At 31.7% G+C, this 16,616-nt stretch overlaps 1 protein-coding gene across 1 annotated transcript; it reads right to left on the bottom strand.

The window, feature by feature from the left end:
- Window positions 1-4,079: 4,079 nt before the first annotated feature.
- Window positions 4,080-8,372, bottom strand: LOC113853131 (protein SMAX1-LIKE 4-like). Its single transcript, XM_027483599.1, has 5 exons — window positions 7,680-8,372; window positions 7,093-7,142; window positions 6,267-6,477; window positions 5,633-5,720; window positions 4,080-5,542 (listed from the first exon to the last, which is right to left on the bottom strand). The coding sequence occupies exons 1-5, from the start codon at window positions 8,370-8,372 to the stop codon at window positions 4,080-4,082; spliced, it is 2,505 nt and encodes an 834-aa protein (XP_027339400.1).
- Between the last annotated feature and the right edge of the window lie 8,244 nt (window positions 8,373-16,616).

Genomic DNA, 16,616 nt, shown 5'->3' with positions numbered 1-16,616 from the left:
AATTAAATTTTTAATTAAAAAATATGTAGTTGAATTATTTTTGTGTGTTTAAATGTTGTGTTTTATATATGTTCTGAACTTGCTTTTAGTTTTAATAAATTAATCTTTACACACACGTTCTAGATTCCTTATCATAAAACCAAATATATACATCGTATAGAATCTATTTTCCTCTATTTTGAGATTAATTACTTTGTACATGAATGACCACTTACAGTTATAAACTTCAACTGATGTCATTTATTAGTGAATAATCCAATGCATAGTAAAGAAAATGATACGTTACAGCAACTATAGATAAATGTTGTGCTTTTCTATTTAAATTGGTACCTCTGTTTTGATGAAGAAATATGCTATGTATAATTATCTTGTCAATAGTGCTATAAAAAAATCCTGTTAAGTTAGATTTACCCTGCAGCGATAGTTCCATTAAAGATAACTATTAACTCAGGCAGACTACTTTTCTACTTTCAACAATGTGTAAGCGACAAATGTTAATTAATTTTGTGCTATGCAAAATATGGTGTAATAATACATTTATCACACTTTATAATCTTTAAAAGATATTATAAATTTATTTATTTGCTCGCGCAATTCGTGAGTACTGAGCTTCTCGCATGGCACAAAAACATAGCTAATAGCAGCTAGCTAGCTTCTCAGCGCCATATGCATCACATTTTGTATCTTTTTATTTTATTTTTATTGGTAGACTCTTTACTCTTAACCATAATTGAATGAGTTAGATATAGATTTAAAAAAATTTCTTTCGTCTGTATGTAATCTAACTATATGTTCTAATTAAGATTGATAATTAGCCTTAATTTTAAATTGGTTGTCTACCCTTATCCTAAATCCTTTGTTAATAAAAAAGTTGTATACATCACTTAAAATAAAGTATACCAACACTAGAATCGTAATGATTTCAAGCTTATTGTGCTAATATCTTTTTAGGTTATTAAACTTCTATTCCTTTAAAAAGGTTTTAATTAATTGCATTCTCAGCAGTGATGATTGGGTAAAACTACTATATCATTGTACACTTTTATTTCCAACTGAACACCATTGATAGCTCTTTTAGAGCACTAATTCAATCAGAAAGCGAGGGACCCATGCTTTTAGAGAAACTAAAATGGAGTTTCTCATTATCAAGTCTTAATAAGAGATACAGCTTTTAGAGAAACTCTACCCGATCACATGCTTTACTATTTCCACATAGTTAAAAGTTAGATCGGTAAGACAGTGACAACCATGTAAATATATTTGATCGCGATTCATAATCTTCTCTTTACGCGTTTAAAGTGGACTTGCATCAATAAATAAGCAATGCCATATAATTTAGAGAAATTAAAAATTACTTTTTCTTTCGTTAGACTATACTAAATTATTTTAACTGTTAAAAAATTTGGATCGCAATGAGTATTCGTCGGTGAAGATTCACAAAAAAAGAAAAAAACTATAATTTCTAAAATTTGATTAAATTATTATAATTCACACAGCTTGCACTCACTTTAGTCACATGGAAAGAATTTAGTGTACAACAATTTAAAATGGTATAGATTGAATATATACTTGTGTGTAAACTGTAAAGTAGTTTTTTTTTTTCCTTTTTCTTTGAGGGTGGGGTGGGGTTTACAAGAGTAAGTTATTATTTTATAAGATAACTTTTTTAATGAAATTAATTAACTACGAATTAAAGAAGTGTTTTTTTCTCTCATAACGATACAAATTTGGACTTTAAATGAATATTCACGTTATACGAAATAGATCAAATTATTGTTCTGTTTCATGTTGCAAAATGTGTATTTTTATCTCGAAGAATGAAACTAATAGATATAATATATAGGTCTCGTAATCAAATTTGTTTAATCTCCCATGAAGAATATGTTTCCTGCTGTGGTCCATTATTAATATGGGCCACACAGTAATTCAATTATACTGAAGGGATATCTATCATTCAACTATGATAGAGTAACTTTACATAATTAAAACAGCAAGACACTCAAGTGCTTTTTCTAAAGAAATATAAAATTCTACGATGATATCTTAATCTAACTTGAGAAATCAAAGCCATGATGGTGTTCTAAGATGGGAAGACAGGACCCACATACGCCGTTCAATCATACAACCTTTAAGGTCAAAGCAATGATAAAGAATTTTGAAGAAATAATTAAATTGGAACCATAAAGCGTCAATGTCTTGTAGTGGAGTCTTATTTTTGGTTATTGGGTTGGTGCATGTATATTTGTGCATGGCTGAAGATACCCATCGATTATGGCTGAAAATAATAACTTTTAAAAAATTTAGAATACTAATTGTTTTTAAATTCTTATATAAAATCTTAAACGTAAAAATATAACTCAGAATAGGAGAACCTAAGGTATTCGGGTTTTCTTAAAACATAATTCTTAAAAAGTAGTAAAATTACATATTTTTTTAAATATTTATCACAGTATAGATATATTTTTTGTCTGGTTTTTTTAAATAACATAATTAGTGAATTACACGGACTGCCGTGATGGCAATTCGAATGAAATATCTTGACACGATTGGCTAATTCTATATAAATTGTTTCAAATTCAATTCATCACATGACTTATTACTCAGCGCATTGAATTTAGATCATACTATCAGAATAGTCTAAAAGGTAACAAATCACCTCAACTATTAAGGGGAAAAAAAACCTTTGATCATATTAAGGAAGCAAATATTTTCGAATTCATATGATAAAGTTGCAGATAAACAAGATAATTTGTCTTATGACATGGAACAGTTAGAGAGCTTTTTATAGTGGTTACTTAATCATACTGGCTACAGCTACAATAATTTCGGCGGTGTTTGACGATTGACACATGAGAATTTGATCTTAGATTTACAGCCTAAAAAATGACTCAGGGAAGATTGTGTTCATAACTTCTCAAATTCCTTCAAGTTCATGGTATCTCCAGTCCTGTACGTGAACATAATTTAGGTTCCATAATGTCCTAATTTATATATGAGAAATATAAGGATTGGAGCACAATAGAGTTGGCTAATGAAATGGGTACGCCTTTACAAGTGTAATTATGTAACACTGGCCATGGAGAGTAGACACCTTTTACAAGAGAGGAAAATGTTATTTATACTGTTAGAAGGGAGTACTTTAAAATGTATTTTTGTAATTGAGATGAATTTTTTAGATACGTATATATATATAAAATTAAAAATTAAAAAATATTCAAGAAATAAAAATGATAATATATGATATCACACATTATATTAATTTTTAATGATTTAAATTGTCAAACAAATGATCATTTGGTGTTGTAACTTAATCTTCACCAAAATATGAATAATTGTATACATAGTGCAATCTTTAGTAGTGTTCCATAACGCGTGATGCCTTTATCACATGGGTTGAAAGGATTAATTTAGCAACAAGCTTAAGGACTATTAAAAGGAGTTTCTACACATGAATTTAAGGTTGAAACTAGCATATACATCTATATAGAAATTTGATCTCCAAAAGTACGCATATAAGATTGTATCCTTAAATTTTAGGAAATTAAGACTGCAATACATTGTAAATAAATTAAAGGCATCATAACTAATTTATTTGAAAAACTAGTTAATTTTAAAAGAGTCTTATCCACATTTTAAGACATGGCCAAGTATGTGCATGTAGACGAAGATCCTCTTTAAGTCTATGGTATATATGTTATTATAATTTATTCCAACTTCCTTCATGTCATAACAAGATGATGATCATAATGGTGAAGCATGCACTCAAATATCTTCAATGCATCGCTCCTCCCTCTTTATTAATCTCCCCGACGTACTTAGATTCAGTTAAGTTCATACTTGAAGGAAGGATAAAATCATTGGATCTAGGACATTTTGATAATTATTGAAACCAAAAAAGAAAACAAAAAAAGGTAAAAGTAGGAGCAGTGAGGAACATATAGCTGAGTAAAGGTTTTAAAACAAAAGAAAAACAAACACATTCTATAATGAAAATTAGCAGTTACACAAAGCCTATTACATCCATTTTACAACTTCTGGACGATTTTACAAGAAACCCCCCCACTATCCAAAGTCAGTTATCAATCCATGAAGTAGTTAACTTGGATATTCTTGGGCAAACAAGTACCCATGAACCCACTATCCGATTTCCTATCACCTTTACCACCCCAACAAAGTGTAAAACCTATACCCTCCTTCCCACCAAAGTTAACTGTTTGTAAACTGCTTTGAAAAATGTCTTTCAGCCATTTCTCAAACATGCTGTTAGTAAAAGAACCACACCCAACACCAATTTCCTCTATCACCCTCTCTTCTACAGTAAAATTCACCACACATTGCTTGCCATAAACCTCCTCGAAAGACTCTTTTATCATGTTCAAAAAATTTTCTCCCATCTCTTTTTCCTTCTCTGGATTCTCATTGAACTCAAACTTGTTCTCAACTGAGTCAAGAGACCCATTTGAGCTCAAAGGATCTGCTACATTTTCTCTAGTCAAATCACTTGAAATGGGGCTATGTCCCCCAGTTTTGTCTTCCCCATCATCCCCTTCATCAGCTATCATGTTGAGATCAAGATTGTTAAAGCTAGAATGCCTTGAAAATTCTCTCTTTCTGTTCCCTTCTTCAGAAACCAACACATCCTCTTCCTTCTCCTCAATCCTTGGATTCTTTATCTTGGTGAAGAAATCAAGTTCAGCCCTTCTCTTGTGACCCAAACAAGGTGATGAAGACTCAAAAGTAGGCTTGGTTTCATTGATCTGTAAAACCAACTTGATCACTGACTCCATGTTCTGTTCTTCATTGCTTCTGGTGCTACCATTGGTCAATATGAATATTGCTTGGCCTGAATTCTCCTCAGTCCTACATAAATTTCCAAACTTGGCAGTTCCAAACCCATCTGCAAGGAATTTCCTGAACTGGGCATCAGCAAAATCAAAACTTTCTATCAAAATCACAAGATTTTCATGGGTTTTCAATGCTCCAACCACCATTTCAGAAAATGGGGTTGCTGAATTCTCCTTTTTCCTCAGCATGTCCAAGTGAAGGATCACATCAACTGAACCAAACACTGATTCTGCAATGGCACGTGCCAACCTTGCTTTCCCAATAGAGTCATTGCCCTGCATAAACAACCAAGTAATAGCACTTTGCTTTGCTGAATTGGAACCAACCAAGGCTTCAGCTATTGAAGGAACTGTTTCAGATTGCCATGGCACATTCTCCTGCAACAGTTTACAAATATGAGCTCTTCGCAGTGTTCTATCAGTAGTTATATTTTCCACCGTTTGCCCTGAACCACCGAATGTTGAATTTCCAAGTGCAAGAGTAATCTTTACTTCTTTGTTATTACCTTCCATGCCCTTAAGACAATCCAACGTTGTTGTTGTTGTTGTTGTCTCCGTTGATGATGGCTTTTTCTGAGTTACATCGCTGAAATTGAACTCTATGGTGCATGATTGTTGGCGCCTGAACCGAGGTACAACGTTATTGGGGCTATAAGCCGGTTTAGCTGGTGAATCAGCAAAGGATATAGAACTTGAATCTGTGAAGACACTACCCTGGTTTGGCCACCAAGGGTATGATGAGTTGTAAGGGTAGATCTTCCCATTTGAACTCTGATTGCCATATAAACTGTTGCTCCAATTGTTCTGAGGCTGCTTGCTCTGGTGGAGACAATGACATAGTCTGTTCCATTTCCTTTTCAATTGGGTTAATTCATCCTGAAAACATTCAAATGTTCATAAGCCACAATCTCTCTACTAATCGAAACAAATGCATATACACACATATCTACTGCCGGATGTGAAGAGTTAATTTTCACTACCCTAACCATTCTTAGATGAAGTTATTTTATTAATTATTTTTTTACATGTACAAAGGCCTAAAATAGTAAATTAATAAATAATAAGTTTTTACCAAATATTATGCATTATATTTTGTAATTTTTAATGAAAATTATAGCATTGAATTCTGTAATAACTTGTAATTTAATAAAATTTATTATAAATAAATTCTTATTGTATGATTAAAAACTAAAAAACTGTTTTAATAAATTTAATTTTAACCATGTTATTTTTGTTACAACTAATATTTACTTTTCTCATTTTTTATTTCTCACTTATTAAGTGTGTTTGTATATGACTCAAGTTATGTTCTAATAGCAGTAAGGTATTGGAATAATGGATTATATATGAGATAGAGTTTTCAGGAGTTAGGTTTTTAGTTTCTTGTTGTACTAGAGGTGAAAAAAGTTAAAATTTTGGTACCTTTTGATGGGCTTCGGTGGTGTTAGACTGAAGCCACGAAGGCAACAGGTTCTTTTGACCTGGTTTGAACAATTGAGCTTCTTTTTCATAATTGGAGGCACATTCTTCACAACAGTTGAGCTTATCCTGCTCCTCCTTATTGTTACCAAAGAGCTTTGTTTCCAGCATATGAGATGGGTTCTGTGTTATCGTCATCTTTGAATCACGGACACTGCAAATTGAGTGCAAAAGATTCAATGAACATCCAAAGTTAAACAAATAGACCCTAATGAATATATTCTGTATCAGGAGCTATTTATTTCAGTTCTTGTAACTTTTTATCACGTTCTTAATACTTTCCAAAAGTAGCTGTAAATCATGTTTGAGAAAATGTAACGTTAGCAATAAGGCATATAATATTTTCTGAAAATATACATATATAACTCCTTTTTTCTTTTCATTTTTGCTTTTGGTAAAGTATGGTTCCTACTACACAGTATCATGTGAATCCGTAATGTCTAAGAGGTTACATATACACTGACAAAACAAAGTGAGGCAGAAAGGTTCTGCTTCACGTCTACCTTTACCAACCAACCATGCTTTTGACAGTGGCTTCTGGCATAGTTCAGAGACCGTACATACTTAGCAACAAAATGCAAAACAAATTAACCTTTCAAAGAACGATCATAATCACCGGATAACTTTTGATTGTATGCTCCTTTTTTTCTTTTACCCTTATACATTCTCGTTTACTAGCATGCATTTTTTTTTTAATTTACCTACTTAATTACATTTTTTTGGCATTAAACTAATAAGACTGATTAATGAAGATATAATGATTAATTACCTGGAACCATGGAGACTCAAGTCAAGTCCACCTGATGGAACAGAAACAGCCTGAAGAGCCCATTGGGTCTCAAGAGGGGGTTGCCTCATTTGACACCTCATGTATGTTTGATAACTTGCTGTGGCCACAAGCCACACCTTAGTGTTGGAGTCACAAAATAACTTGCCAATTTCAGCAACTAGATGATCAACTGGGTTATAACCACAAACTTCTCCTTCCTCTTTTTCACATAAAGCTGATTTTTCCACTGTCCACTTCAAGTCTCCAACATAAAAAATGGCTCCTCCTCCTCCTGGAGCAACAGAATCAACCTTCCTTTTCAGTGCTGAGAGGTTCGTTTCCACTTCATCCCTTTTCATGAACCTCAAAGAAACTGGTGCAAACTTAAACTTGATGAAATGTGTTGACTTCAACTCATCAGGAACCTCACCTCTTTCCAACTTTCCCATTAGCTCTGCCACTAGGCCTTCAGTTAGTGCCACTGAGTCACCAACTATCACAGTGTTCCTCTTCTTCTTCCTCAAGAGGACATCAAGAACCAGCTTGATATCATCCTTGGAAGAGGGTGACTCAGTGATGGGAAACACTGTGCCTTTCTTCTGTGGAGAAAACACAAGTGGACTAAAATCAGAAGTGTAAGCAGCCAAGAAATGGTTCTGCCTGAAAACACTAGAAGCATTGATGCTTTCTCTTTGGTTCTCACTAGGAGAAGGTGAACAAGGAGAGGAGAAAACACCACCAGAACTGTTGTAACACTGAAAAACATTAGGGGCTGAAGAAGTGTCCTCTATGTTGCTCTTAACAGCAGTGCTGGAGAAACCAGCCTCTCTCATAACCCTGCTAACACTAGGGTCATCAAGAATAGATATAATGAGCTGTTCAAGCTCAACCTTGATGGTGAGAAGAGGCTGTTGTTGCTGTTGCTCAATGCAACCCCTTCTCTGATGAGCCTGTGCTCTCTTGAGTGCAGCAATGAGAGCATTGGAAAGAGAAGGCTGAGAGTGGAGCAAAGGGCCAGGAGTTGTTGGAAGCCTATTGAGAGCCACATTGAAGCAAAGTTCAAGTGCTCTACACTGAAGAGGGTGTGAAGTTTGGTGTGGCTGAGATTTGAGACAAGCCCTTCTCAAGGAACTGGCTCTTAGGCTCAACAAAGTGGCAGCCACATGCAAAGGGGTGACCTGTGCATGGCCCCTTCTGCGTGCCAACCCAAGAGAGTGCTTCAACACTGAAGCAGCCTCTGCTGTGAGGGTCTGTTGCAATGTACAAGCTCCTGAGCGCATCACTTGGATAAAACCCCACCCCCCACACCACCCCCTTTCTGTTGGAACCTTTTCTTCACAACCACACTTCTTCTTCTTCCTCTTCTTATCTTCTTTTCCCTCTCCAAACACCACCACCCCACCCTTTGAGTTTTCGCCTTGCTTTGCAAACAAAGCTAGTGTCACTGTTATTCCTCTTGTCACTAGAGGAACCTTGAACTAACTGATCAAAGGGTTTGAAAGATAAGAAGTGTAACAAGTTAAAATGAATGAGAGAGAGAGAGAGAGAGAGAGAGAGAGAGAGAGAGAGTTTGTATCAGATAGCTTAGAGCAAGTATAACAAGCTTTAGAAACACAAGACTAGGCCTCCCCACTTCTTTATAGTATAATTCTTGTAATTCATTGTTATTTTTTGTTTTATTTTCACTTTTCCTTTTCGTTAATTCTCTTTTGGTTTTAGTTTAAAGCAGCAGCTTTTTCTTATGTAGCTTTTTATTTTCGCTTCATTGCTCTCTCTCTCCAGTTTACAGTTATAGCTGGAGTCCATTCCAATCTAAATGTGTTAATGATGTAATGAGGTGTTCTCGGATTTCTAATGCATGGCATTCTTTTCTAATTCTAATCAGAATGTCGTTTTTTTACAAATATATCACTTTACGCTTTTGGACCTTATTAATATATACCAATTGGCCCAATGAACATTATTGCTGAATTTTAGCTGTATCAGGCATTTTGGATATAATTTAAAAGGATGAAAAGCTGTAGACTGCAGTCATCTGTTACCTTCAACAGCACTATGCATGCATGTGGATCATTAATATCATATTACAAAAGGGTGTATAAAAACTATATTTGATTCCAATATTAAATAACTAAATGATATGTTTAAATTATGTAATTTTTTGCAATGTGTTATTTTTGTGCTAGTGAGGTCGCGTATGAAATTAGATAGTACATCACAACAGTGGGGCCCCACAATTCAAAATTTTTACTTGAAGTTGCACAAAGCTTCCCCCTTCCACATCATCCTTTGAATAGCCAGGCAAGCCCAGCAGAAATTCAAAATGAGGTACTAAAGGAGAAAGCTAGAAAGGTGGAAAGAAACCAATGTGAAGATAAAAATAAAAATAAAAATAAAAGCAAAAGTGATCATTTATATTTTTCATATTTTTAATTTTTTTTCCTGATTTATGTACATGAATATATGAAGATATACAAATCCAATTAAAATAGATTGTTGTGAAGAGATAAAATAAAAGTAGCACTCTATTTGTTTCTCTCTCTTCACGCCAATCCTCGTAGAGAGACAGCATTTTATTCCCCAAGTACCCAAAAAGCAACTCTCTGTCTGCTATCCTTCATAGCATTATTGGATCTTTTTCAGCATCGCTCCTCTCTCCTCCTGCAAACTGCAATCACCTTTTCTATTAATCTCATCTATAATTTCCAACAATCCTCTTAAAAAACCTTTTGTGTTGCCAAAAAAAGGAAGCACAACTGAAATATACTGTTATAATGCATACTCATTTGTGTTCCCATTTTGTTTATGCAACACTGATGCCTCATTTGTTTTTTCTTGGAAGCCAGAAAACATTTCTGTAAGAGTTTAATTATGCACTTTCAGCATTGCAACTTTTGACTACTTTCATGTCATGTTGTTATCCCTCTAGATTAATTGGCTGAATGTGTATATATATATATATATATAATCATTTTTTTTATGAATTATATCCTCTAGCTCCTGCTTTCCTTAATTCTTTCTTTTTGGGGAGTGAGATAGAAGATTTATTTTATCCTCATCATGCTAGATTCTCGTCGAGATACATGAAAGGTGGCTAGGATATCTTGGGATAACACCAGCATGTGTATAAATGTACTTAATTGTCAGTTAAGCTTTATATTTAAATGCATTCTTATAAGATTTATTTGGAGTATGTTTTCACTCTCATTCAAGCTATTTTTGTTTAAAATACTTTTTTTTTCTCAGATTAAAATACTAATATTGATATTTCATATAAAAAATTAAATAAAAATTACAATAAACACATAAAAATGAATAAACCAAACCTGGCAATTAAAGGAAGAAAGGGAAAATAGTTGTATGGAGATATACTCCAGTCAGTGACATAATAATTGATTTTTTTAATAATTAACATAATAATTTGAAGCTCTAAAGACTAATGGTTCTGTTAAATTTCCTGAATTGTATTCACCTTTTTGTACTAATTTATTATGAAGTCTTACCACGCAAAATAATTAGTAGTGAAATATGAGAACGCGCGATTGGACATAACTTTGACCAACTGAATAATAAGGAAGCATATGGGTCCTCACGTAGTCACATTAATCTGACCCTTGCAAGATTCGAAGCATGATGAGAAATTAATCATTATATGCCTTTACTTTTAAATTCATCATTTTTTTATTGCCGAAAAAAGTAATTCTATCATTCTTTTAAAAGAAAATGGAAGAGATAAAAATTAATGTCTGTGGATAGCTTAATTTTGGAATCATATATATAGCGTGGATTCCAAGGCAAGGATCTGTTCAAGAGTTTAAGGTATATTTGAAGAAAAAGAACCAAAAGGAGAAAAAAAATAAAAAAAAAGCATATATTCTAATTATGCAACTTCCTTATTCTCCTGTGCATTATAAGAGCCAAAAGAATCTGCTCGTTAATAAATGTCATATAACAAAAGAAGTGCTTCGGTTGAAAGTGTGTGGAAAGAACATTCAAATTATAAAGCTTTCAAAGTACCATAGGGATGATTGAACAGAGAATACTAATTAAAATAAATAAATTTATCATCAGAAGAAATATATGTAGTCAGCACTGAACAGTTCTTGGGACGATTAAACTTTTTGACATTAAGTAAAATTTAATTAGCACCTCTTTTGCTGTCAAATTCGTTGATACTAGTATGCTATATTACTTTCTGAAAAGCTTATTTATCGAATAGATCATCTAATTAACATGCCCTTTTGAGTTTATTGTCTCTTGTCGTTTTTACACTTCTCTCATGATTGAAGGCTTCATATATATGATCACATTGCTAACTGTGAAAAGATAAAAAGCTAAAACAAATGAGCTATATCATGATATTGTGATCAGGTGGGGGCACCTACGTTTGATCTTGGAGCACTCTTTTTATCTTTTTGTTATAATTCAAAATGGAGCACCCTAAGTAGATAATTAGAGCCTCGCTCATTTTGGGGTCATCAATGCCCCCAACACTTTAAAATGGATGTGGTTTTGATTGGAAGGGGGTGCCCAAATCATTGGAACATTATATTTCAAAGTTTGAAAAGTAGCGAAGACAATAGGATTTCTCTACTTCGAAGAAAAGGATCCCTTTATGCATTGATTGTGAATGTGCAGTTTTCTCATAGTGATCAAGTGAATCCTGCTACATCTTTGGACTTGATCAAATGATTTGGTTAGCATATTCCCTAACAATTTTTCAACAAAGAAGGAAAGTGAAAATTTGGGGCTTCATTAACTGAGACAGATCAGGCCCACGTACGTGACAAAATGATAAACAGGCAAATGAGTTTTACTAAGGGAGATATGTAAGACAAATCTGAAATGATTCAACATTTACTTAGGAACTTAATTAGTACAACTTCACAACTTCAATTGTGTGTAGAAAAGGGGTCCACGTTGGGAGAAAAAAGAATTAACACAAGTGCGTGAAGACCTTTGGAATATTGACAACTCCACCCACGGCTATGTATGCCCCAGTACTTACTTACAGCTAGGAGCACTTATCTTATAGCATGATTAGGAAAAAAACAAAACAATTTAAAAGACATTGTCACATTCTTAAATAAAAGTCGAATTTAAGAATGCCTTTAAAGTGAAGCATTTTATTTTAAATAATAAAATAAAAATTTGGAATTTATGATTATAAAATTATTTATTTTAGTTTTGATCACCCCTTTAGATTTGAGGTGCTTCCTAGTCTCTAGTCTTATAAAAAAGAAACGATTGAGACTATAATTATATGTAATGTAATAATTTAAATTTTAATAGTAAATTTTATAATTAATGCTTATATCTTTTTACGTTATTTTCTGTAATAAACTTTTCACCATTAGAGAATTAAATTCAAACAATACAAGAGCTAGCCGACGACATTTGACGATCAATGCCAAAAAAAATCAAATTACTAGTGAGGATGTAATGCGAGTACCCCTGGCATCATAATCAATTGGTGACTTCAATCTTTATTAATTGGATTAACAAATCCAAGATAATCTTTATATGTCATAGTAAAAGGAACGAATCTGATCAAAAAGAAAAATTAAGAAGATCACATACATCAAGAACCGATCGAATTAATAAGCACAATTTGATTTGGTATATGGCAATCCTTTATTTTAAGTGTTAACAATCCAAAGATAAGGGATGAGTACAATGGTTAGCAAAATACACTTTTAATAGAATATCTAAAGTCTAAATGTTGAAGAAAATAATAGTTGAAAAGATACCTTGATATCTATGAGATTAGTCTTATAACAATGGTTAAGAAGATGTTTCAGTCAAAGATTTTTTCAAAAATGAAAATTATACGATCCATCGTTTGGGGAGGTAGGATGGTGAACTCAGATAAAGTATCATATACTGTATCTTCAAATACATGCGCATGAGAATGATTGGTCTCTTATGTTAAGTTAAGTCATAAAGGAAAAAAGAACTAATTAATTATATTAGTATTGTGACACGTTTCTATTTCTATTCTTCATAATTTGAATGACATAAGGTCTTAGATACCCTATTTTTGGTGATCAAAATAATCTTACTTGATAAATATAAAATAATTGTCAAGAGTATATGAATTTAGCTGCCCTAAGAAAGGTTTATAAAATATGCGCTGGAAATTATAGCTATTATTATATTATGTACGATAGATGATATTGATGGAGCATTGTATGATGAGTGTTAACGTAGCAAAAAGGTTAAAATACGGATGAGAATGCAATGCAGTACTGATTCATAACATATAACATGACCTCCACCTTTCTGAGTGGGAATGTGAGAAAAAGAAAGAAACAGAGAAAAGAGAAGGGAATGTCGGGTGGGTCCCATGCAGGTTAAGGACAATGGAACCCACAAGTTTGCATTTGCAAAGACCCTTTCTCTCTCTCTTCTCCACCTTATAACTACTCACCAATTTCCCAGTCATACCTCACTCAAAAAGTTAGAAAGAACAGAGAGAGAGAGAGAGATTTTTGGGGAGGTGAAAAGAAGACCTAGCGTGCTACTTTATACAATAAATGTCCCCAGAAACACATACTACCCTGTATCAGATGCTCTCTCTCATTCACTCTTTCGCTTTTCCAATTACACTTCTCCACTCTCATTTACGTACTCATTCACATAACATTCCAAATCCCTTTTCCTCGGGGACTGTGATTGTTAAAGCTCCACTCCTCATTTATAACCAAATTCTAACCATTCTTAAGAGATTCTAAATCATTTTCAATGTGTAATTAAGATATATTTTTTATTTAGTAATAAAGATGATTTATAGGAATAAAGGGATTTAGAATTATTTGCTTCAGATTTTCTCTTGTTTGTGAAATGCGTTCTCCCCTTCCTAAATGGCAGCACTAGTGGTTGAATATCAGAAGCAGATCAAAGGATTAAGGATATGTCATAATGGTCAAAGAAATAGGAAAATTTAGAAAAGTGGCATTCTATTTTAGATGTTCCGGAAAGAGAGGCGATCATACCCAAAAAAGGGTTACGACCCTTTTCTTTTTTGTATAATTGAAGTGCAGAAAAGGAATAAAAATATAAGTTAATCAATTACCTGTAATATCATTCTTCATTTAGTTTGTTATTTTATTTTTTAGTTGCTTTTAGTTATAAGTTTAAGTGTCTTGTTTATTCATAAAATTTTTATTATTTAATAAAGCCACTTCATAATTATATTCTTTATTATTTCTTTTATTTTTATCCTTATTAATTATGTATGTTTGATTGAAAAATGCATTTTTTAAATAGTATAATAATGAAGCGTATCATAAAAAAAATGATAAACTTTTATAAAAAAAAATTAGAATATTAATTATTTTCCTAAAAAATTAAATTTCATAGAAAACAAAAAAATATTTATATTTTTATATTGACATAGTCTTTTAAATTCTTTAAATTTTTTATTTATATTTTTGTTTGTTTGTATTGATTTTGTCCTTTTCGTTAACTATGGCAGCTTTTCATTAGTAAGAAATTGAAGAATTTTATCTAAATCAACTTTTCTTGCACAGAATTCCGTAGATCATCTTACACGATAAAACCATTTTGTGTGCAGTTCTACCATCTTTTGGTATTCTCTTTGATACGTTCTTATCTGATTTTTCATACTTGCACTATTATTTTTACATTCTGTCGTATATTATTTATGCCATAGAGTCTTTTCATATTAGTGTATTTCGTTTAATTTATATTTAAAGAATTATAATTTATTATTTTACTGATCATTAAATATAAATTAAATAAAAAATTTAAATTAAATATAAGAGTTTTAAATATTTTTATTATTATTTATTAGTTTGAATTACATATTTCATTTACGAATAATTAACATAGTGTCCAGTTAAGGATAATAAGAAGAAAAGAACTTGTACAACATTTTTTTCAATAAATACACATTTTTGTCTTTAAAATGGTAATATGAGTTCATTTAGTTGTAAAAAAATTATATGTATATATTTTAAATTTTAAAAATAAAATTTTCAATTTCATTATAAATTGGTATTATCATACTTGAATCGGTAAAATGAGTTGAATACAGGTGTCAACATCTCGAGTTATTTGAAGAAAATGAGTTGTGGGGATAGGAAAGGTAGATATGGCTAAGTGGAAACAGTGCCAATGAACGTACGCAGACAGCAACAATGGAGAGAGTGTGGGACCTTCTCTTCATATTAGGGCTTCATGTACGTATCACTCAAATGCTAAGGATATACTTTTTAATACATTCATCTTTTATAATAATTGTGTCACTCTTATTCTTAATTTAATATTTTTCTTTATATTCTTTTATAATTTTTAATACATTTCATTCAATAATTAAATATATCAGTAAAAATGTGACGCAAAGTCTCTGTTCCTATCAATTTAACTTTATTTTGGCTTTTTCCTTTTATATAGAGACAGAGTACTTTGTCTCTAAATACAGCACCTCAATTTCTCTGTTTTCACTCACTTGGCGATAGAATATTCCGTCTCACAGATAATGGTTACATAATTTTTAGTCTTATTGTATAATTAACTATACGAGCAATGTTTTTTAACTAGGTAAAATTATTAATTAGTTTCTTTGTTTAAATTAGTTATGGTTTAAATCCATCTCTAAAAGATTTCTTTCACCTAATTTTGACAACAATTTAAAATATAAATGAAATTTAAAAAGTATAACTTAAAAAATATTTAAAATTGCAAAAGATATATACATATAATTAGTTTAAATAAATAAATACAAATAACTGAGATTTATTTGAAGAAAAATAATAAATGTTAATGTACAAAAGAAATTTAAAATGAATTAGTAATCTCAAAATTTTTCAAATGTTAAAAGTGCATTAGCTTAAATAGAAAGATAATAAATACTAATGAGTTTAATTACTCTTAAAGAGAAAACTGAAAACCATTTTATTATTATTATATATATATATATAATTGTTTTTCTAAGCCGTAAATTCATAACAAACAAAATTATTTAGGTGTTGTTTGTTTTACTAATTTTCATATATTTTTATTCTTAATAAAATTAGAAAATAAAGAAGAAAATATTATGAGTGAAAGAACACTGAAAGCTCAAAAATTAGGTGGATGGGCATGGTTGGTAATGGTGATGGGGACATTTATGGCGATGGTGGAGATTCTTTCCTTTGGCAACAGGAACATTGGGTGGGTTCGTCATCACTCATGGGTTATGGATTGCAACAATCATTGGCTGTGGGTTCATCATCTCCCTCTCATACTAAAACTTGGGAGAAGAGGAAAGATACATTCACATTTTCTATCTTAGGAGCATTCACACAATAAAGCAAAATAATAATAATAATGCATAATTTAACACTTATTCTTTACGTTTATGAACTCGTGAAATTATTTATTTACTTTTTAATTATTTATAGATAAAATTATAAATTCTCTCTTATAAATAACTAGTCAAATCTCTAGTATGCACAAAAAAAAAATAGATATTTTGTTGTAATAAAAAAATTTAATATATATTTATACTTGTAAGACTT

Source organism: Abrus precatorius, unplaced genomic scaffold (genome assembly GCF_003935025.1).
Source record: "Abrus precatorius isolate BTA unplaced genomic scaffold, Abrus_2018 Scaffold10, whole genome shotgun sequence".
Classification (NCBI taxonomy): Eukaryota; Viridiplantae; Streptophyta; class Magnoliopsida; order Fabales; family Fabaceae; genus Abrus; species Abrus precatorius.
This window is presented reverse-complemented; position numbering and strand designations above follow the sequence as displayed.